This window comes from Lonchura striata, chromosome 1A (assembly GCF_050655825.1).
Source record: "Lonchura striata isolate lonStrDom1 chromosome 1A, ASM5065582v1, whole genome shotgun sequence".
Taxonomy (NCBI): domain Eukaryota; kingdom Metazoa; phylum Chordata; class Aves; order Passeriformes; family Estrildidae; genus Lonchura; species Lonchura striata.
This window is the reverse complement of record NC_140741.1, coordinates 74,460,077-74,481,868: the sequence shown is the minus strand read 5'-3', so window position 1 is coordinate 74,481,868 and position 21,792 is coordinate 74,460,077. Positions and strand designations below refer to the sequence as shown.

Genomic DNA, 21,792 nt, shown 5'->3' with positions numbered 1-21,792 from the left:
ACCCCACAAGGGTAAAAATTTGCTGCTCCTAACGCACTTCAGAGAAAGGTTTTAAGCTGAGACTTCCACAGAGCCAAGAAAAAAAATATAAAGTAAGAAAAATTAGGTGCCTGTTGTGCAAAGTTCAGGTACAGCAAACTGCACAGGAAGTGCAAGATAGGAACCCAAAGAACTTATCTGCTGCTGCAGGGACAGAGCAGCTCAATCAAGTCCCCAGCCACGAGTGCCAGAGTTATTTACTGGCACCATACCCGAAAAGTGTGAGCACTCAAAATGCAGAAAGATTCAGGGGCACAAAGCTCATGTTCACACAACACAGCTGAGCTTGGAAATAGCATCAAAATTCATATTCTGTGAGCAAAAAGCAAGATGATGAATCACCCAGACTATTCAGGAGGTGCTTGAAGGCCAAGATAGCAAAAGATGAAAAGATGAGATGGAAAGGTGTGAGCTCAGCAGCCCTGGAGACTTCAAAAACCTGAGAGCAACATGCCCAGACAATAAATGAACAGGGACACTGCAGAGCTTTGTGCTTCACATCCACCTCTCAGTTTGACTTTTAACAACTTCAGTTCTCAGGGAAATCCTGAAAATGTTGCCATTAAGACACAGCTTGGGACAATGGTAGGACTGGGTGGTCCTGTAGTGACACAGTCACTGGTATTCAGGCCTAGCTTAGATTTAGAGTCATGCCAAGATGTGGGGTTGAAGAGAACTTAAAAATCATCTTTCAATCCCTGCCATGGGCAGGGACACCTCCCACTGTCCCAGGCTGCTCCAGCCCCAGTGTCCAGCCTGGCCTGGGACATTCCAGGGATCCAGGGGCAGCCCCAGCTGCTCTGGCAATCCCAGCCCAGCCAGGAATTCCTCATTCCCAAGATCCCATCCCTGGCTGCCCTCTGGCAGTGGGAGCCATTCCCTGGGTCCTGTCCCTCCATCCCTTGTCCCCAGTCCCTCTGCAGCTCTCCTGGAGCCCCTTCAGGGCCTGGAATGTGCTGGAAGCTCTCCCTGGATCCTTCCCTCCTCCAGGGGAACATTCCCAGCTCTCCCAGGCTGGCTCTAGACCAGAGGGGCTCCAGCCCTGAAGCAGCTCTGGGGACTCCTCTAGACCTGTTCCAACAGGGTTGGACACATACTCCAGGTGGGAATTCGGTGGTAACAGCACTTTCTCAACTCAATTTTAATTCCATTTGAAATTATGCTGAGAAGCTGGAAAAATAGAGGGAGAATCAAAAGCTTAAAACAGGAGCTTCCATCACTGGCAGTTACGGGTAGCAAAACCACCAATAAAACAACAGCAGCCAGGAAAAAAATAAGGTTTTCAGGTGGAGCACAGTCCGTGGAGCTGACACATGTCAGATTGAGCTCTTTTCTGACCCAGAGATGGGGCAGCTGAGAGGTGTTTTAAAAACTTTTATTCGATTTTCAGCAGGTTTCCTGACCCCCTGCCAGGATCCCAGACCTTCCAGGGCAGCCACAGGGATGCCCAGGGCTCCCACATCAGGGGAGGCTCCTGCCTTGCTCAGCAGACACCTTTTCAAACCTTTAGCAATGCGTTTCCCACACGACAAGGGCAGGAACGCTCGGGGCTGGCTCCCACCTGCTTGATCTTGTTGCGGGAGTTGGTGATGCGCTCGGTGATGCTCTGGTAGGTGCGGATGGCCGTGGTCAGCTCCGTGTAGTGCTGCACGATCAGCTCGTCCAGGTCGCGGTCGCACTTCTCGTACGCCTCCTCCAGCCGCCCCTTCTCGTTCTCCCGGTCCTCCACGTCATCGCTGCTGGATAAAGTCCTGAGGACACCAAGACGGTAAAAGTTAATCTGGAGTTTATTCAGTAGAGATCAATGCACTGCGAGAAAATAAAACAAGGAGAAACTTCAAGGCTTTGTCCTCTCATGCAGACAATGAGGCGAACCCACCAAAATTGTGCGAGAACCTCCCTTGTTGTCATGGTTTGACATTGCCACAATACCAGCAACCTCTCAACTGAATGCTGTGAAACGTGATCAGGAACAGAGCAAAGCGGGCCAAGCTTAACAACAAAAGGGAAAAAAAAAATTGATTAAACTACTACTATGAAAGGAAAAAGAAAAACACACACAAAATCCAAAATTAAAACCTTTCAAAGCATTCTTCCTCCCAGCACCCAACTCCAACAAACCACAGTGAGACACGGCTTGGACCCTTAATCAATAACGACCAAAGTTGTGAGAGCAGTCTAAGGATGAAAGGGGAGGGACACAGCTCCTTCTGTTATAAAAACAGGTTTGAAATCATTTGCTGTCAATACTCTGGTTTATTACTCTGCCAGTTTTCAAACCCTTCATATTATTGTCATCACCACTTGTAATGAAGGGATGGGACTATTTCCAAGCTGAGAACAATTCATTGCTCAGACAAAAAACAGTCTCAGAGGCTGTGCGATTTTAAAGGAGCACACAGGTGGACATAGCTCAAGAGCAGTTACAAGTTCTTTGTTACAAGGCAATATGGAACTTTCTAAACCAATGGACAGTTGCTACAGGTTTTATTTTGCTTTTCTAACCTATCACCTTTATTATAAATGCAGGCAAACACGGTGGGAGGAAATTATGATGTCTGACTGCAGTTCAGAAGGCTGAATGATTTCTTTATTATAACTATACTAGAATACATTAATATACTATTTAAAGGAGATACTAAAACTACAAACCTACTTTTTCTACCATCTCTAACTCACAACCTGTGACTCTCTCTGAGAGTCCAGCCCCAGGTGGGTTGGATTGTCCATCAGGCTCAAACAATCCTCACCAGAATCCAACCCAGCAATCACCCCAGGGAAACAATTCTCCAACCACATTCCACATGGGAAAAACAAGGAGCAGAAACAGAAATTGTTTCTCTTTCTATCCTCTGTGCTCCTCTATGAAAAATCCTGAAAGAAAGAAGAATGTGCCTACCACACACCTTTGCTCACTTCTGCTGCACTGCAGATACTTTTATCCAATGGCTTCTCTCTCACATGCACAAATATACTTCTATTACAACTTCTAGATGTTTAACTTATTCTATACAACCACATCCCTACATTGTAAACTCTTCATCATCTTATCGATATAGTTTCTCACTCATTTAAGGTATATTCTTACTTACAACTATAGAAATATAAGTTTATGATTTTTCTGCTTAATATCTGTGTATTGTATTTTCACATCAATCCAAGCTTCTTCCAAGGCTGCAAATCAAACCCTTCCATGTCTGTGGAAGTTTCTACTTTTCTGATTCCCACACCTTCAGAGCTTTTCTTTTCCCTTTTCAGGCAAAGGGCTGTATTGGTTATCACGTTGCCAGAGTCATTAATACAGGCACAATGTAACATCTGAAATACTTCTTGATTTCTAATTTATGAAGAGCTATAAGGAAAAAAATCCTAACTTTAGTCTTGGGAATCAGTGCAACTTGTGCAGTGTTGTAGTTCCTGTAAACTACCTGCCAAAGATAAGGGAGGTCACAGGGACACAAATCCATCACAAATCTATCCAGGTCTTCCAACAGTCAGTTTTCAAATATATAGCAATACAAAAATAAAAGGCCCCATGACCCTATTTCCCCCTCTCAATTATTTTAACCTCTAACATCATGTAGTAAGATTCTTTTTATTGAAATCAATTAAGTTTGTGATTGCAACAAAACTGCTGAAAACTTTGTGAAACTGGACATAGCTCAAAGCTTCTTGATGTCACTCCAAATTTCTACTCAAGAATCAATGCCATCTTCTCCTCCTCCCTTTGAGAGGATAAAAATCCCAGAAAGAGCAGCAAGAACATTTCCTGATATCCAGCCTCAGCCTCCCCTTGCAAGGTACCTTTAAAGTACCTGCACGTAACTGAAATAAAATCCCTCAGGACCTGCTCCTGTCACAGAGGGCAGAGATCAGAGCTGCCCCTCCTGAAGAAGCTGCAGCCCTCCACAAATGTTCCCTCAAAACAGCTTCTTCCAAAGCATAAAACTCACTGTATTTCATGTTTCATGCTGTATGGTAGCTACAGAAAGAGCAAACCTTTCTCATGTTATTACATTAATATTCTACTCTCAAACCTTTTAACTGTGTCTTAAATCAGCTTTTCACAAAAAAAAAACCCCAAAAAAAACCCAAAAAAAAAATCAAATCAAAACAAAACACCAACTAAATTGTATTTTAGCCAAAGCTCTTTAAAAAGGCTCTGAGAAGTAGGAACAGTAGGTTGCTTAGGGCCCGGAAAATATAAATTTTAGTGAAAGGCTCCCTGTCCATGACCATCTTCAAGTCCCTTCCAACCCAAATCATTCTACAGCTCTAAAATGAAAATCACGTGCAAGGCTGGCAGAAAGTCATCCTCTCTTAAGAGCCCTTGCAAACAATTCCATTTTCCTAGTGAAGAACTGCTTATTTCTGCTGGAAGAATGTTCTTCAGCATGGGTACACTGGACACAAGGAACATCCTCCTCAGGAATTGATATTTTGTTTGAGTTTGGAGCTGCCTGTCCCTGCAGTTAATGAAAACATCCATCCTCTCTGACCTGTGGCACAGATTGCAGCAGAATCCTGGATGGAGACAGACAAGGGAGCAGCAGAACCAAATTGGCCCAGAGCACAGACTAGGAAAGTTGGTAGTTTTAATAAAACAAAAGTCGATTTCACAATTCTGGATTTGCCACAGAATCCATCTGCAGTGCCAGCAGTCGGTTACAAAAGCTGAAGATCTCTGTCCAAAGCTAAGACCACATCGCTCATGTCAGAGGATGCCACGAGGATCCCACTGCTCCAGAAAATTCCCATCCAACTCCATCCAAATCCCATCCAAGCCATACTTTTAAAGCAGACTTATATTGTGTTGCCCACTATTTTTGTCCTTGCATTTGAATTTAGCTTGTCTTTTCTATAGGAAAAATACATTTTGCTAAAAACATCTGCCCAGCAAAGCAGAGCCACTTGTGAAGCCTGAGAGGTCCCAGCAATTCCTCTCTCAGACACCCCAAAAGTGGCAGAAGGACAAAGCCAGGACAGTTGGAAATCAGAAACCTTGGAGATCCCACCAGATTATTCCTCCTGAGATCATAAATGAACATGAACAGTTCTGGTCTCCTCTCACCCTTGAAAGGGCAACTAAACCAAGATGAACCAAAGTTTTAGGCTCAGTCAATTGCCACATTCCAGGATATCCAGGTGCCTCTGCTGGATGCAGAATAAACACCTGTACTGGGAACATCCTGCTTTTATTTTAATTCTTATTACTCTTCCTTTTAGTTACTATTAATAAATTTTTCTTTATATCCTTTTAAAATTTTAAACCTATTTCACCTTTCTCCTAATCCTATCTCACAACAAAAAATAAGTACATTAGTAATTAACCAACACCAAGCCCAACATACTAATTAGTGCATTAATTAAGAAATCTAAAAATTAATGAAATCTCAAATTAACAAACCAAAACCACTACATTTCATTACCCGTTTTGGGAAAATACTGTAGGAACAATCACGACTAAAAATACCACATTCCTATTCTGACCAGAAAGTTTGTGTTTATTTACAGTCCTTTAATCTGTTCTGGCTCAAACCATCACAGAATTATTATGGCTGGAAAAGACCTCTAAGATCATGGAGTCCAACCATTGACCCAGCACTGCCAAGGCCACCACTAAATAATGTTCACAGGCACTACATCCTATACCAAAAAGCATAAAAAATTCCACACAACAAATTTTCCCCAACAGGTTTCTTCTTAGCCCTCCTCTCACAAGAATTTGCCTTAAACACCTGTAGATTATTTCCTTACAGAAAGGCTAAGAGTTTAAATCAAAACCCAAGACTCAAATGGAAAAAAGCAACAGAGATTTTTTTTTTTCCCTCTTCATTTTACTGGAAAACACAGTAAGTTTTAGAAATGTAAGGTTTTGGGTTTAGGATCTGGTTATTTCCAGTGATAGTGAGTCTGGATTAATCAGTTGGAATTTGAAACTTTGTACACCTGAATTTCCCATTTAAGTCTCATGGTACAGGAGCCATTTCTTCTTCTTGCTCTGCACACAAAAAAGAGAAAAGCAAGGAATACTTAATATTCTTGAAACTATACATGCTCCTGCTAGCACTGCAGAAAAGTGAGCCAAGGGCATCTCTGCTTATTTTAGTCCTATTAAAATGTGTTGAAGGAAGAAGAAAAGTCAACACACTGTTTGTCAAACAGAAAGGATCCAAATTGTTTGGGAAAGGAACTTTGCAGGAAGAACTTTGAAGGGGGAATCACAAAACAGGACAGGATTATGAAACGATGATAAATATACATCAGCATTGCAGAACTCCCTGAAAAATATTCCAGAGGACAAAGAGAAGGAAAATCAGTTTAGATCCCGAGTAGCAGATGATGAACTCGGTGGGGGTTTCCAGGAGGAATTCCTGAGCACTCCACTTGTTTTTTTTCCACTTTGATTTTTTCCAAATGAGAATCCTCCTCCTCTGTAAGATACCTGGAATCTGTACTTGGCAGCTGGATGGCTGCAGATGCTTGTCTCATTAGCAAGAGCTCACCAGGATTACAGTAATTCCAACTGGCTGTGAGTCTGCTGAGAGACATTTTTATGCTATGGTGAAACAGCAATTCATTGAGCCAAAGCTCATAGACTTCTGATTTTACATAGTTAAAAATACAGATTACACAAAAGCAAAATGCTTCATTCACTGCAGTCACTCCCACAGATGGAAGATAGGATAGAGGAGATGATCAGACACAATCCTGAAATGTTTTTATCACGGGATGTACAGCACTTTCCTCAGGAGAAAATAAATGAACCTTGTTATTTCCCTGAGGTCACTGAATTTTCACTGGAATTAGATTAATAAAAAAAGTCCTTTGGGACTATTCATTTTAGTAGAAGTTGATCCGTAGGTCACAAGCATTTTTCATCTCCTATTTCCAGCATCCAACCCAAGGAGCAGAGGGAGAAGATGGAAAGATTTTTTCAGGAGTCCTGAAGCCTTGTCATTGTGCAAACACCCAAAGCCTTCAACTGCTTCCTCCAACAGCTCACATGAAAGCCAGGAATAGCTATTTCCAAAGGGAAATACACAGGAAAAACTATTTACATGTATATATATATATTTATATATATAACTGCCAGCTCTACCACTCCTGCACAAGACTGGATCTCTCTAAAAAGCTGCATGAACTCCAAGCTCTCCAAGAATCTTCCTGCTTCAGCACTTTAGGTGAAGGGACAAAGTGCTACAACCCAGAAAAAGTTTGAATTTACTCTCACCTGTCCTCTTAAAGCAGCTGCACAGACTGCAGCCATCAAAAGCTAAAGGATAATTCACTTTTTAGTGACGAGAAAGGCAAGATTTTTGATTTATGTACTTACTATAAATGCTCAGCTAAGTATTCAGAAGCAGTTGAAAAACACACTTGTGGTATTAAAGCTTCTTTTCCCTACACAGACCTCAGAGTCTCAGAATTTTTCTCTGAGGAGCAAAATTAAACAGTTCTCTCAGTAAATGCTCAGTTTTGAAAAGCTGGGAACATTCCCCTGGAGAAGGGAAGGGTCCAGGGAGAGCTTCCAGCACATTCCAGGCCCTGAAGGGGCTCCAGGAGAGCTGCAGAGGGACTGGGGACAAGGATGGAGGGACAGGACCCAGGGAATGGCTCCCACTGCCAGAGGGCAGCCAGGGATGGGATCTTGGGAATGAGGAATTCCTGGCTATGCTGGGATTGCCAGAGCAGCTGGGGCTGCCCCTGGATCCCTGGAATGTCCCAGGAAAGGCTGGAGCAGCCTGGGGTAGTGGGAGGTGTCCCTGCCCATTGAACTGGATGGGTTTTAAGGTCCCTTTCAATCCCAACTGTTCTGTGCCTCTTGAAAGAAGTCACACCACGTCTCATTTTTGTAAGGTATAAAATCGTGGTGTGTATTTACCACAGAAATATAGACAGAGCTTCAAAAATGCCATACATTCTGCAGGGATAAAAGAAGTTTTTCTCTACAAACCAATGTAATTTATCTGGTCCCAGCAGCATCCAACACCAGCACGCTCCATAGGAAGTTATTTCACACTACAGGCAGTGTTGGATATCTCTGTGCTTTGACAAATCAATGCTTTCCATAGATCTAGCCCAGATGTTCATGTGCCAAATGAACAACTACCACCCAGTCTCATCTTCTGTCCAAAATTACTCCCACACTGTGATACACTAATTTAGGGAGGAAGGGAAGAACAAGGAAACTCTCCAGCATTCAAACAACACAAGAGAACAACAGGCAGATGCTGTAAAAGGACAGAAAAGAAGTTATCATTTCTCCACAAGCTAACACACTTCTGTTATTGTTGGGAGCTGAGAGAACATGATGTTTACTGAGCTAGTCAGCAGCAAAAGAAAACAAACACCATTGTACCACTCATCATGTGGCACAACAGATAACTCCAGGAGCACAGCAATGCTAGAGGGATGATCAGCTGCAGAACTACAAAACCACTCACCTCCCTCTGTAAAAATGCTATTTGCCAGCTTCAAAAAGCATCCCAGCCTCAAACCAGGATTTAACATCGTGGATCCCACCAGACAACACACATCTCACACAGGTTAATCTTTATTCTGTGTATCTCCTGTTCCCACAAATATGGGCAGCTTATCTGCACCAAACTCCTACAAAAAGAGCTTTGATCTGGATGAAATGCACACCAGATTTGCGTGCTCAGTCCCCAGACCAAGCAGCTCAGCACAAACTGAGAACAACCACAGGAAACTTAATAAAGTTTACTAAGTCCAAGTGCCGAGTCCTGAATTTTGGCCACAGTAACCCCCTGCAATGCTCTAGGCTGAGGATGGTGTGACTGGACAGTGCCCAGACAGAGCCCTGGGGGTGCTGGCCAACAGCTGGCTGAACATGAGCCAGCAGTGTGACCTGGTGGCCAAGAAGGCCAATGGCTCCTGGCCTGGATCAGGAATGGTGTGGCCAGCAGGAGCAGGGAGCTCATTCTGCCCCAGGACTGGGCACTGGTGAGGGCACACCTCGGGTGCTGTGCCCAGTTCTGGACCCTCAGGCTGGGAAGGATCTTGAGAACATCCAGAGGGGACAACGAGGCTGGAGAGGGGCTGGGAACACAAACCCTGTGTGGGAACTGAGGGAGCTGGGTGCGACCAGGAACCTCAGATAATGGGAAAGCTGGACAGGACACACATCCAACCAATATGGTTAATGCCACGTTCTCCCTTCATTCGAGAGAAGATGGCAGTTTTTATACACTTCTATATAGTTTACAGTTTACAAAGGCACTCTGATTGGCAAGCTAATATTGTTTACCTTTGCGTTAAGGTGGTCAGGCTTTTCCCACTGAAGCTCTACCCTAATTCACACTCGGATAGCTCATTACTTTATAGTTACCTTAACATAATTTCTAACTGCGCCACAACTGAATTCTCACTGTGTCAAAGGCTTCCAGGCCCACCAAGGCCGCTCATCAGGGCCTGTCTGAGGGGCAGCTCAATGCTCACTCCAGACATAAATCCTGCCCTCTCTCTCTCAGAAATTCTGTAACAGCTGGGGGTGCTCAGCCTGGAGAAAAGGAGACTCAGGGCTGGCCCCATCGCTCCCACAGCTCCTGGAAGGTGCCTGTGCCCAGCTGGGCTGGGGCTCTGGCTCCAGGCAGCCCTGACACAACCAGAGCACACAGCCTCAAGCTGTGCCCAGGGAAATTCAGGTGGGAGAGCAGGAAAAAGCTTTTCCAGAAAGGTGATGAAGCTCTGGGATGGCTGCCCGGGGAGGTGGTGGAGTCACCAGGCCTGGATGTGTTTGAAAAGCCTGGATGTGGCACTGGGTGAGCTGAGCTGCTGGGGCTGGGCTGGGCTCGATGCTCCTGGAGCTCTCTCCCAACCTTGTGATTCTGGGAATTCTATGAAATGCTTTTCCTGGTACCATGGCAGGTCCTACATGCAGTCACGGGCCCAAAGAGCTCAGACGATGTTGCTAAACCACAAAGCTTCCAGAGGATGGATTATTTTGGTCACATAGATGTGGAAAAAAACATGTTTCTAAACACATCTGGAGTCTCCTCCACCTCTATTTCCAAGTCTCTTTCCTGTTTGATGGGGAAGATTCAGTTTTAGCACACAGCACCCCGTGAATGTACCTCAGACTGAAGCACTGGAGAAGCAGCTCTATTTCTATGGAATGCTTTGGGTGGGAAGGGACCTTAAAGCCCATCCAGTGCCACCCTGCCATGGCAGGGACACCTCCCACTGTCCCAGGCTGCTCCAAGCCCCATCCAGCCTGGCCTTGGACACTGCCAAGGATCCAGGGGCAGCCACGGCTCCTCTGGGAATTCCAGCCCATCCCCTCTTCACCCTCCCAGCCAAGAATTTCTCCTTTAAACCTCACATAAATCCAACCTCCTTCACCATAAAGCCATTCCCCTTTGTCCTGTTTCCCCCTCTATTTTCATCTACAAGGGTCAACAACAAAAATAACTCATGTAGAGACAAACCCATGAATTTTCAAGCTCCAAATGCCCACAATCCATCCCCATTTAGGTTGGGAAGGTGCTGAATACCTTTGGAACACTCACAAACTCAGTGAACCTGAATTTGCGGTGCCATCCACACCCCCCCCTACTTCAGCTCATCCCCTGTCACTTCATTCCCTTCACAGGAATATTTTTGCAACCAAATCTTACATTTGCTGCCCCCCACCCCCTTATATTTTGCACTGTGGCAAAAAAATTCAGCTACAACCTTTAAGATGATCCATTTGCAGGCACCTACTTCACAACTACACCTTGAAAAGGACTCAAATCTGAGATTCACTATGAATTTCTGTTTACACTGAGGACTCGTTTTTCCTCACACAGCCTGTATTACATTTTTTTTCTCTGTTTTCTAGTGCAGATGAGCAATTCCTTTTGCCAGCCCGCTGTCAGCTTCCTACCTGCCCAATAAAACACCAAGAAAATTAGATTATGTCAATTTTTAAGAGAAAACTGTTAACATTAATGAATAATAAATGTTTCATTTCTGTAAATTTGCTTTTTCTGATGCCTCCAGCCAGGCTGTGTGGATAACTGCCTGCCTATTTTACCTGCCCTAGGGCCAGCCCTGTTAAGTGTGATTACTGCTAAGCCATGGATGGCAAACTGAGGCTTAATTATCCATTTCCTGACTAGAAAATTTGTTTCACAGGAAGAACATTGCAGTTAACAGTATGTGGGCATTATGCTTCTGCAGATGCTTTTGATGAAGCAAAACTGAAGGAAGAGATAATGCAAATGCAACTTTTAGGAAATTAATGCTCAGTTAGGACCAGATAATTCTTACAGGAAAGGAGGGTGGAAGACCCTGCTGGTTTTGACTACAACTGTGGGTGTTCAGTGTCTTTGTGTCCCTCTAAAAGCCTGTTCTCTTCTGCTCCCCAATATCAGAGCAGACTTATGTAAATATTTGCAGTTAAAGGCAGAAAAGAGTATTACAGGACACACAGGTGCAGCTTGGAAATCCAGGAATAATCCTCTTTTCTTTCCGGATCAGGTTTCTTTGAGCATGCAATTCACTCTTCTTCACTCAGCATCGCTCATTCAAATGAAAATACTCATTAAAGACAGTGGGAAACATGACAAAAAAAAAAAAAAAAAAAAAGCAAGCTGATAAAATTTAAGTATTTCTCATCTGATCAGGAAAAAGAACATTTTACTGAAGTGCAATTGAACCGAGTGCTGAATCACTGGGGGGGAAATCAAACAAAGCTCCAATTTTCACAGGAATCCACAGTAAACTTCCCACCACCTGTTCCAAGTGCTCTGTGCTGTATCACACACCTCGTTGAGGCTCCCAGTTCCTCACTTTAAAACACCTTTGAAGCTCCAAACACGCAGTTTGTGGTACCAACTGCTCAAAGCAGCGTGGCTGAAAGCTTGTCCTGCTCAAAGCTCCAGCTGCATTTCATGTGTGGCCAAGGCAGGACTCACTGATGTACTGACCTGTTCCTCCAGCAAAAACCACCAAAAAGCTGTTTAACAGCAGCAGCCTTGGGCAAAATCCAGAATTTCTGGGATACACAAGATCCGTTCCTCACAAAGAAACTGGGCGAAGTTTTCATTGTTTTATGGTTTGGGTGAGAGTTAGAGGATAATTCTTTTAGTGCTCCCTCAGAAATCTGCAGATAAATGCTGGGGAGGTACTACTCAGAAGTATTGTAAAAACTCTGCTGAATATGTTTCACAATTTATCACATTAAGGCTGGAAGAGACCCATAAATTCACCATATCAAACTGTTCCTCCAGCGCTGCCAAGGCACCACTGACCCACATCCCCAAGTGCCACGTCCACACAGTGGTTTTTTTAATCCCTTCAGGAATGGGGATTCCACCACTGCCCTGGACAGCCCTTCACAGGAGGAATTTGTCCTGCTCCAGCCCCTCAATGTCCTTTTTATCACTAGGACCCAAAATTGCCCTCAGGATTTGAGATGGGACCTCAGCAGTGCCCAGCACAGGGTGATTTGTGTGATATGTATCACATAATTATCATACATACTTTCACCAGTCCAGATAATAAAATACACAATACAGCATTAGAACTATCACAATCACCCCTGAAGAAAGAAAATTAAGGGGATTATTTTGTCTTGTTATTCTCCATGTTACAACACAACAAAAGAACTCAAATACAAACTAGAGTAAAACAAGGTACAGGAAAGTACAGCCTTAGCCAAAAGACAATTGCGAACAACAAAGGATTTGTGGAGTTTAACAAAGAAAGCACTTGCTAGAAGCAACAAATAATTTTAGCAGAGCACCGTGGATGTCTAGAAAGCTCGGTTTCCTCTCTGCAGGAAACAGCTGCAATGTGTCAAGGAAACTTCACTATTGAAAATTGGGAGGAAAAAAAAAAAGGCAGAACAAAACACCCAAAAGAGAAGAGGTCAGCCTCCAAGGAGGAGAACAAGGTACCCAAAAGAGAGGAGACGTCAGTGTGAGAGGGGAGAACAAAACAACCTAAAGAGGAGAGGAGCCTGTGAGGGGGGGAATAAAACACCCAAAAAAAAAGATGAGAGGTCAGCCTGTGAGGAACAAAATAACAAAGAAGAGAGGAGAGGTCAGCCTGTGATGGGGGGAGTAAGATACACGAGAAGGGAGGAGAGGAGCCTGTGAGGGGGGGAATAAAACACCCAAAAAAGGAGGCAAGGTCAACCTGTGAGGAACAAAACACCCGAAAAATAAGGAGAGGTCGGCCTGTTATGGGGGGAACGAGGTACCCGAGAAGGGAGGAGATGTCATGTGAGAGGGAGAACAAAACACCCAAAAAAGGAGAGCTCAGCCTGTGAAGGGAGAACAAGGTACCCAAGAAGGAAGGAGAGGTCATCACGTAAGAGGGGCAACAAAACACCTGAAAAAGGAGGAGAGATCAGCCTATGATGGGGGGAACAAGGTATCTGAGAAAGGAGGAGAGGTCGGCCTGTGAGGAACAAAACACCCTAAAAAGGAGGAGAGGTCAGCCTGTGAGGGGGGCAACAAAATAAACGAGAAGGGAGGAGAGGTCAGCCTGTGAGGAACAAAACACCCTAAAAAGGAGGAGAGGTCAGCCTGTGAGGGGGGGAACAAAATAAACGAGAAGGGAGGAGAGGTCAGCCTGTGAGGATGGCAACAAGGTACATGTGAAGAGAGGTCATCATGTGAGAGGGGGAAAAAAAAACACCCGAAAAAGGAAGAGAGGTCCTGTGAGGAACGAAACACCCCAAAAAGGAGGTCAGTCTGTGAGGGGGGGGACAAAACACCCGAAAAAGGAGGAGAGCTCAGCCTGTGATGGGGGGAACAAGGTACCCAAGATGCAAGGGATCATCTCCCACATTCACTGCCCTGCACACGCTGCCACGAGCTTCTCGGGCACTCTCAAGCTAAAAATGATCCCAGGTATGGCTGCAGTGAGGGAGTTTGAAGTGCAAGTTGTTGGTAGGATCAAGTGTTGGCTTCCCAGATGTGTGGAAGATGCATTTAAGTGTTCTGCGAGCAATAAGCCATGACAAATGCACTCATTTGTTACTGCCTCCCCTCCCTCAAAGCTGAAAACAGCATCACACATTGGCTTTGACACTGATCATTTCAAGGGCTGGGCCTTGCCTGAAAATGTCAAGCAACACCTGAGATCAAAGACACATTTTGAACATGTTTACCTTACCAGTATTTAAGTCCTTGAGTTAATCAGAATAAAATGCATAAGTGAGGAAAAAACAAAATCTGTTCCATTCTGAAATTCAGGGGTTTATTCGTATTTCCCCTGCTTCCAATCTTATTTTTATGGGTGTAAAAACATCCTCTCTGGGGAAAAGAGCCTATCCAGAGCAGTGCAGCACAAATTCTTCCTCCTGACTGCCCTTACACCCCATGAGACATCACAAGCAGCTCCATTTCAAGAGATCACACCGAAAATGTTTTATAAAGCTCCCTGGGACAAGAACAACTCTACTTCAACCCACTGTGTCTCCACTGAGCTACAAATTTCCACAGGTTCATTAAACTAAATGGACTTATTTGAATTTTATAATTGAAAACTGTTGTCTTAAAGACAAGTCCCAAATGGGGTGATCTACAGCTTCCAGCACTATTTAACCTCAAAGTGTATAATTTGATAATTCAGGTTTTGAAACCTCTCCAGAGGTTTATGGAAATCACTGAAAAAGTTGGGTCCTTCTAAAATAAAGCCAGACAAGAGGAAAAAAAAAAAAAACTCCAAAAGGTATTTAACAATGTAATTTGGCAGCAACACGTTGAATGTTTTCTTATTATTTTCTTAGGTTACTGGATTGCTCCTGTGAAATTCTGGATTTGGGGAAATTAATCAAAGCATTCAGCCAAGATATTTCTTCACAGAGACCATGAGGTGCTGGAAAGCAGACAGTCAAAAAACACTTGTAGTGTCCAAGTCAATGGGCATGGGAAATGAGGTATTCTGAGAACTGACTGAACGATTATAAATAATAAATTTAAAAAAGAAGTTAAATCCTGAGTCCAGCACCCTCCACCCTCACCAAGGGGAACAAAGGTACTGAGCCTGCAGGGACTCCCTTGTGCAAAGAAATAACTCACTACAAGAACAGCAGCACCAAGTCTGTTCACAATCCTGTTAAGCACTCAGAGCAAACAGAGCATTTTAAATCATTTTCCTCCTCTACTTACATTCCATTAATCTTTCATGCTGTTTACACAGTTGGTTAGAGCATTTTCAACAGAAGCTGGTGATCTTTTTATCATTGAGGACTTGTAGATGGGTACAAGAGAAATGCAGCAAAAACGCTGACCAGCCTCCAGCCATCTAAATAAATACCAGCAGGCAATTCTTTATTTTGCTAAATTAACCAACCTTAAATCAAATTTCCTCACCCCAATACAAATGATGGCAGCGGAGTGAGTGATCAGCTGGTTATTGAAAAAAAAAAAAGATTGGATTGCAGTGGCTTCAGCAGAATTCCCCTCCTTCAGATGGCTCCAACAGCAGCAGAGAAGAGTGTCACTCCCACACACAGGAAAACCCCAGGAACAAGGAGCAGCTGCACATTTTCCAGGTAGGAACAGGGATGGAGGCAGCAGGCAGCCCCAGGAGATGCCACTTACACCTCCAGGCACAAGCAGGGGGACTCAGCTGCCACTCCACTGTGTGAGACCCTGTCCAGGACTGCCTCCAAGTGCAGGAAACCACAGGGACCAACTCTTCTTTTGGCAATTAATTTTAGAGCCAAAAATTAAATCAGCCATTCCACGTATTACCACATTCCCAGGAGAAAGTCAAAGCCCTAAGGATCAGTATTTCCAGATCTACAGGATCATGGCTGCACAGTGCCTCAGACCTGTCACCTGGATCATTAAAGCATAAAGAATATTTTGGGAGACACTCCCCATGCTGCACCATGAACCCATCGTTGGCATCCCACCTGCAGGAACCAGCAGGAGGTTTGGGGAATTTCATCATTCACCTGAAGGTTTCAAAACTGCACCACAACCAAGAGGTGTTAAAGGCAACACCTCTGGAAGAGTTAAAAGCACAATAATCTCATAACAAAAGCCAGTATTTCCTGTTTCTCGTTTTGCCAGGGTAGGTTCAACTCCGGCTCTGCACTGGCTAAAGGTAAAATAAGAGCTGAAAAATAAAGTGCTTTGAGCTTTTAACTTGGCACACTCACACCTCTTGTCCTTACCTATGTGGTTGTGTATTCACATTTACTTATTTTTAAATGAAACCAAGGGTCTGTATCAATCTACAGCCCAGCACTTGCAAAATACCTAAACATTTTATACAAGTGCCTGGAGATCATTTCAAGGAAATTTATAGTTTACAACCACACCGTGCCATATACAATTTATTTTCAGGGTATTTCTGAAGTACTTTTCTCATAGAAGAACTGCTACCTTTATAACGCTGGAAAACACCATTTGCAATAAAAGTGGTTTTAAGAGACCATTACAGATCAGAATAACTCGAGTTTATTCCTTGTAGCTGCTATTTCTCAAATGCAACAGCTCCACAGCCCTGTTCCTCACTCTCCATCACAAACTGGGATCTCAGCTCTACTGTTTCACACACAGAAAAGAACAAATACCAGGTCCTCAGCAAAAATCCATCCAGCAAATTCACTTATAATGAAAATAATAGCCACAAGCATTAAAGAAAAAGAATCCCACTTGTGAAAAATAAAGTATGGCCAAGGTTTTTTGCCTGCAATCTCAGCTTCTGCAAAGATCTGTTAGGTGCGTCTGCTTCTGTGAAAACTCAGCACAAAAATTTCACTGAGGTCTCATGGAGTCACTGCTAAAGTTTGTTTTCCCCCAATTAAAGAAGCTATTAAAGGCCAGTTTTAAAAAATAGCAACCTTTAATTGGGAAGAAAAACGCCCAACAATAAATAAAACGCAGACACATTCACCAATTAAAAATCTGACAAGATCTGTCTTAAAAAAAAAAAAACATTTGCTAAATGCCAGGTTGCTTGTTTCAGAATACAAAAGCTGCTTCAACCAGCTACCAACAAAACAAAAGGTTAAGAAAAATCAATATACAAACACGTGTTTGTCCTCTGAGTGATAAAAGAAAATATTCCTCAAGTTGTCCTTCAGCAGGAGAGCCAAATTTGCTCCGTTATCTGCATGGTTTTTAAAAAGCCATTGCCAAAGCCCCTGGGATCAGCAGATTTCTGTGACAGCATCTTGACCTTACAAAGTACCTTTTATTTAATGAACTTGAGGGATCTTTCTTATCCACAAAGCAATGAGCAGGTTTTGGAGGTGGGTGTGCTGAGGAATGAGCACAAGTGCAGCAGCACAGGGATAGAAGCTGTAAAGCCCTGATATCCAATATCCACGCTGGAAGTCACAATCCCAGGAGCTCTTTTCTTGTAGCAAATAATGCTCATTTCTTCTGAGCACTTTCAGGACAAGAACAAATTGAAGATATTTCCAATAGCTGTAAAGGCACAGGGAAAAAGAAGGAAAGCTCCCTGGAGCTGCAGCCAAAATGGGGATTTAAGGGCAGACTTTGCAAACGCTCATTAAGCTTCCCAGACACTCTTTACTTCCAAGATTTATTGTTGGGGACAATCCTTTTATTTCTCCTTTGGGAGAAACAAGAGGGGAACTGGCCAAGAACTCAGCACTGCTGGGGGTGGAACTATACCTACCAAAATTTGGGAATTCCTTGGGAGCTCCTGGCTCTTTTGGGATGGATCAGTCCTGCCCTGGGACAGCTGCACGTCCCTCACTCCTGACAGCACTCATGGAATGTTCTTCCAAATTAATCCATCCTTGAGGCTGCCTTTAGTCTCTGTTCTTGGCAACAACCAGAAAACCAAGGTGAATTCCATGTCTGCATGGATCCTCCTACAGGAAACAAATGGCAAAAAACAAATGTGTTCCCTGACACGACAGGAAAAAGTGACACTTCAGAGGGCTCAAAAGGAATCCCAAGTGGGACTCTCTTTCCTGTTGGGTCTTCCTTCATCTCAGAGCTGCTGAAAAGCAGAGCCACAGAGAGCAGGGGTAACTCAGAATTCCCAAACCAGACCCCATAAAATTCCATTTCTGACTGGATTTTAGTGCTGCTACACAAGTTAAACTTGGTCATGGATCTCGCCCCAAACACTCTCCCTGGAAGTGAGACACTTTCTCCTGGGAAGTCCAGTCACAAAACCACAAGAATCCCTAAATCTGGGATCACAGAAAGGAAATTATTCAGTTCTTGTGAGTGAGAGCTGCTGAGCTTGAGTAAATATCAGAAATTATCCCTTCATTAGTAAAATAATTTCTATTTACAAAAAGCCTTTCAGCTTCACACTTCAAAGCATTTCACAGACAATACAAAGAGATTTTGCAGCCCTAAACAATGTTTTTTGGAAAACATCCCCATCTTTGCTATAACTAAGTAAAACATCAATACTTGAAGAAGCTCCTCTGTTTTGTTTGTTTACAGCAGAAAAATGCAGTCAAAGTTTTGCTGTTTTTCATCCACTGTTCCCTTTATGGACCTTTCACACTGCAACAAGGGAGAAATAAACAGCCTAAATAAACAGGGACATGCAAGTGTAAAACCACAAGGATTGGCAGAAGCCTCTATTATGCATAAATGTTTTGGAAATAAAGCCATCAACAAAAGGAAACTCAGCTACATTTCAAACCAACAGCTTGCTGTTAAGATTTGTATTATTTTTCTGAAGCTGAGTAAAATTACATTTAAGCCACCCAGGTTTAAATTTCTGCAGTGGTTATTTTATGATCATACAAACCACTAAAAAATTCACCTGTTGCTTGGCAAGTTTGTCCTCACCTGATCTCCTACGCAAAAACAAGGCATGGAGAAAAGTGATTTAAATTCCTTTTCACACCATTTGCTTTTTGCACTTGGCTAAGCCTAAGAAACATCAATATTATTACCACAACACTTTTTCCTTCCCCTGCAATCAGTTCTACCCTCAGGTTTTCATGGTCTGGCTCAACCTGGCACGTCAAGCTCTGCAGAGAATCTCTACATCCAAACCAAGTTCTAATTAAATTCTGGAAGTTTAGTTGTCAGGCTGTTCTATTGAATAACTTTAATTTCATAAAGTCAGTAACTCACTGTTGTATCTAAAAACCAGGCCTAAACCAGCCAAGGTATCAGTACCTGAAGCCAAAGATTATGAGACAAACATTTTATTTGGAGAATAGAACACTGTGAGCTCACTTTGCTGGTTTTAAATACATTTGATAAGCCCAGATTTTTTAAAACAGAGGTACAAAAGGAAGACTTAAAATACTCTTGGAAATTACAGGAAATATGGAAAAAAGATGATTACAACAGGAAATGCTGCACAACCAGCGCATGTTTATTATTCTTCCACTGACAGTGGCACAACTTTTTTTTTTTTAATAGAACCAACATCTCCCTCAAGTTTTGCAAGACTTCAAAGATTTCAGAGCAACGATAAAAAAATTGAATTTTATCCTACACAGAGGATATTTAAATCATAACTCTACCTAGATAAATAACTAGTGCCACAACAACTTCTCCAAAAACAGAATGACTACAGATTCTCTCCAAGACACTGGAGTAGGAGCCAAAGTTTGGGAGCTCATTATAACTGCCAGCATCCTGCTGGTGTGACTGCAGCTGCTGTGTAAGAACATTCAAAACATGCAAGAATTACTTAAAATATGCAACAATGTTCATTCGTTGTGGGCAATCAGCTGCCAATCCTCTGGTTTTAAGCAGCACAGAAAAGATTTAAAGAAAGTACTGTAGGGGAACAGTGATTGCACATCTAAGTCTATCACAGAACCATCGTCCAGCAGAACCAAGTTCAGGAACATGCAGATAAAAATCAGTGGCTAAACATGACAATTCTTTCTTTTCAATGCCAACAAGACAGGCTTGGAAGCAGCAGCACTTTGCCCACTCTGGCATTCCCACACAGGATGGAGTCCTCCTGCTGGACTTGCTGGTCCTCCAGCAAGATGAATTTTAGAGATTTCCAGCCAGATGAATTTTACTCGGTGCTGCTGCTGTGTTTGAGGGTAAGGGGTCATTTATGGAGCCCACAGTGCCTTGGCCTTCATGGAGGGCATTAAGCTGGTACTACCTGCAGGGTTTATTCCAAACTCACTGAAAAGAGCTCCAAGACCATTGAGTCCAACCTGTGACAGCCACATCAGAGTGCCACGTCCAGGTTTTTCTTCAAGACCTCCAGGGATGGGGACTCTGCCACTGCCCCTGGAGTGATGGAGTCCCTACAGTGTTTTAAGACTCTTCTTGTGTAGAAATTCCTCCTAAAATCCACTCTGAGGCTGTTTCCTCTCCTCCCTGGAGCACAGCCCCGACCCCCCGGCTGTCCCCTCCTGGCAGGGACTTGTGCAGAGCCACAAGGTCCCCCTGAGCCTCCTTGGCTCCAGGCTCAGCCCCTTCCCAGCTCCCTCAGCCTCTCCTGGTTCTCCAAACCCTTCCCAGCTCCATTCCTGGACCTGCTCCAGCCCCTCAATGTCCTCCCTGAGTTAAGGAGCCCAGAACTGGACACAGCACTGAACGTATGGGCTCATCAGTGCCCAGAACGGGGGGAAATCACTTCCCCATCCTGAGGCCACACTGTTTTAGACACAGACCAGGTGCCACTGATGTTCTTGCCCACCTGGGCTCGTGTTCCAGCAGCACCCCCGGGTCCTGTTCTGCTGCACAAACTCCCCAGGCTGGAGCAGTGCCGGGGGTTCCCGTGTCCACAACACCGCACGGCACCTGGCCTTGATGAACCTCACCCCGCTGGTGCCAGCCCCTCCATCCAGCCTGTCCAGCTCCCTCAGACCCCGGGATGCAGCAAAACACTGGGAGCAGGAGGAAGTGCGCCGGGACAGCCGGACAGCCATCAGCACAAGGTTTTCTCCAGCACTGCAGCCCCCCCAGCGCTCCTGGGCCAGCAGGGACCCAAACCTCGGGTCACCCCACACCCCGGAAGCCGGAGCCGGGCAGGCCTCCCCAGCACAGCACGGCCCGCAGCCGGCCCTGGATCACCCTCAGAGGCGCGGAAGATGCGGAGCGGGGCCGCCCCTACCTGATAACGGAGATGAGCAGCCCCGAGGGGTCCTTGCTCCTGCCCACGGTGCTGCGGTACCTCCCAACCGCATCGCCCGCCGCCATCTTGCGTCCCCCCCAAACACGGCGCGGACGCACGTGCTGGCGCGCCGCAGCCAATCATAGGCGAGGAGGGTGGGCTGCTATCCAATAGAAGGCGAGGAGGGCGGGGCACGCAGCATCAAGGCGGGGTGCGCCGCCGCGCAGCCTTCTGGGAGGTGTAGTTTTTGTGGCCGCGGCGAGACAGATTCCCACGCAAAACAAGTTAAAAATAAGTAAAAGGTTAAAAAATTATCGACCTGAGAAGATACACCTCCAAAGACACCTGTGCCTAAAAGCTGTCATTCACTCTGGGAGCGGCAGAAAACTGTGGAGGTATGAGGGACCAAAGCATCCCCTCAGGGTCCTCATGGAGCAGGGTTGGTGGAACAGTGAGAGATTTAAATGTTTATAGAGTTAAGAGTGGGTAAATTGCGTTAAGTACTTAAATCAACGTGTTCGATGAATTGCTAGTGCTAAATACTCGCTGTGAGTCACAGCCGGAACGAATTTGATCACAAATACACCCACAAGAGTTGCTGACGCTTACCTTAATTTAATGTCTTTAAGCTTGTGAAAAATGCATATTATATGACTCTACGCAGATAGTTACTGTGTGTATTATGTTATATTGATTAGTTGTGCTTTTGTAATTAAAGATTTTAGTAGTTAAAATACA

General features: G+C 44.3%; 1 protein-coding gene across 4 annotated transcripts in view; it reads right to left on the bottom strand.

Annotated features, from left to right (window-relative positions):
* Nucleotides 1-21,149, bottom strand: part of EXOC4 (exocyst complex component 4) — a 319,710-nt gene extending 298,561 nt beyond the window's left edge. For all 4 annotated transcript variants that reach the window (XM_077783706.2, XM_085569918.1, XM_085569919.1 and 1 more), the window contains exons 1-2: nucleotides 21,055-21,149; nucleotides 1,601-1,790 (exon numbers count right to left, since the gene is read on the bottom strand). In XM_077783706.2, the coding sequence (XP_077639832.1) occupies nucleotides 1,601-1,790; nucleotides 21,055-21,140 (276 nt within the window). In that variant the 5' untranslated portion in view covers nucleotides 21,141-21,149. The remainder of the gene's footprint in view (nucleotides 1-1,600; nucleotides 1,791-21,054) is intronic.
* Between the last annotated feature and the right edge of the window lie 643 nt (nucleotides 21,150-21,792).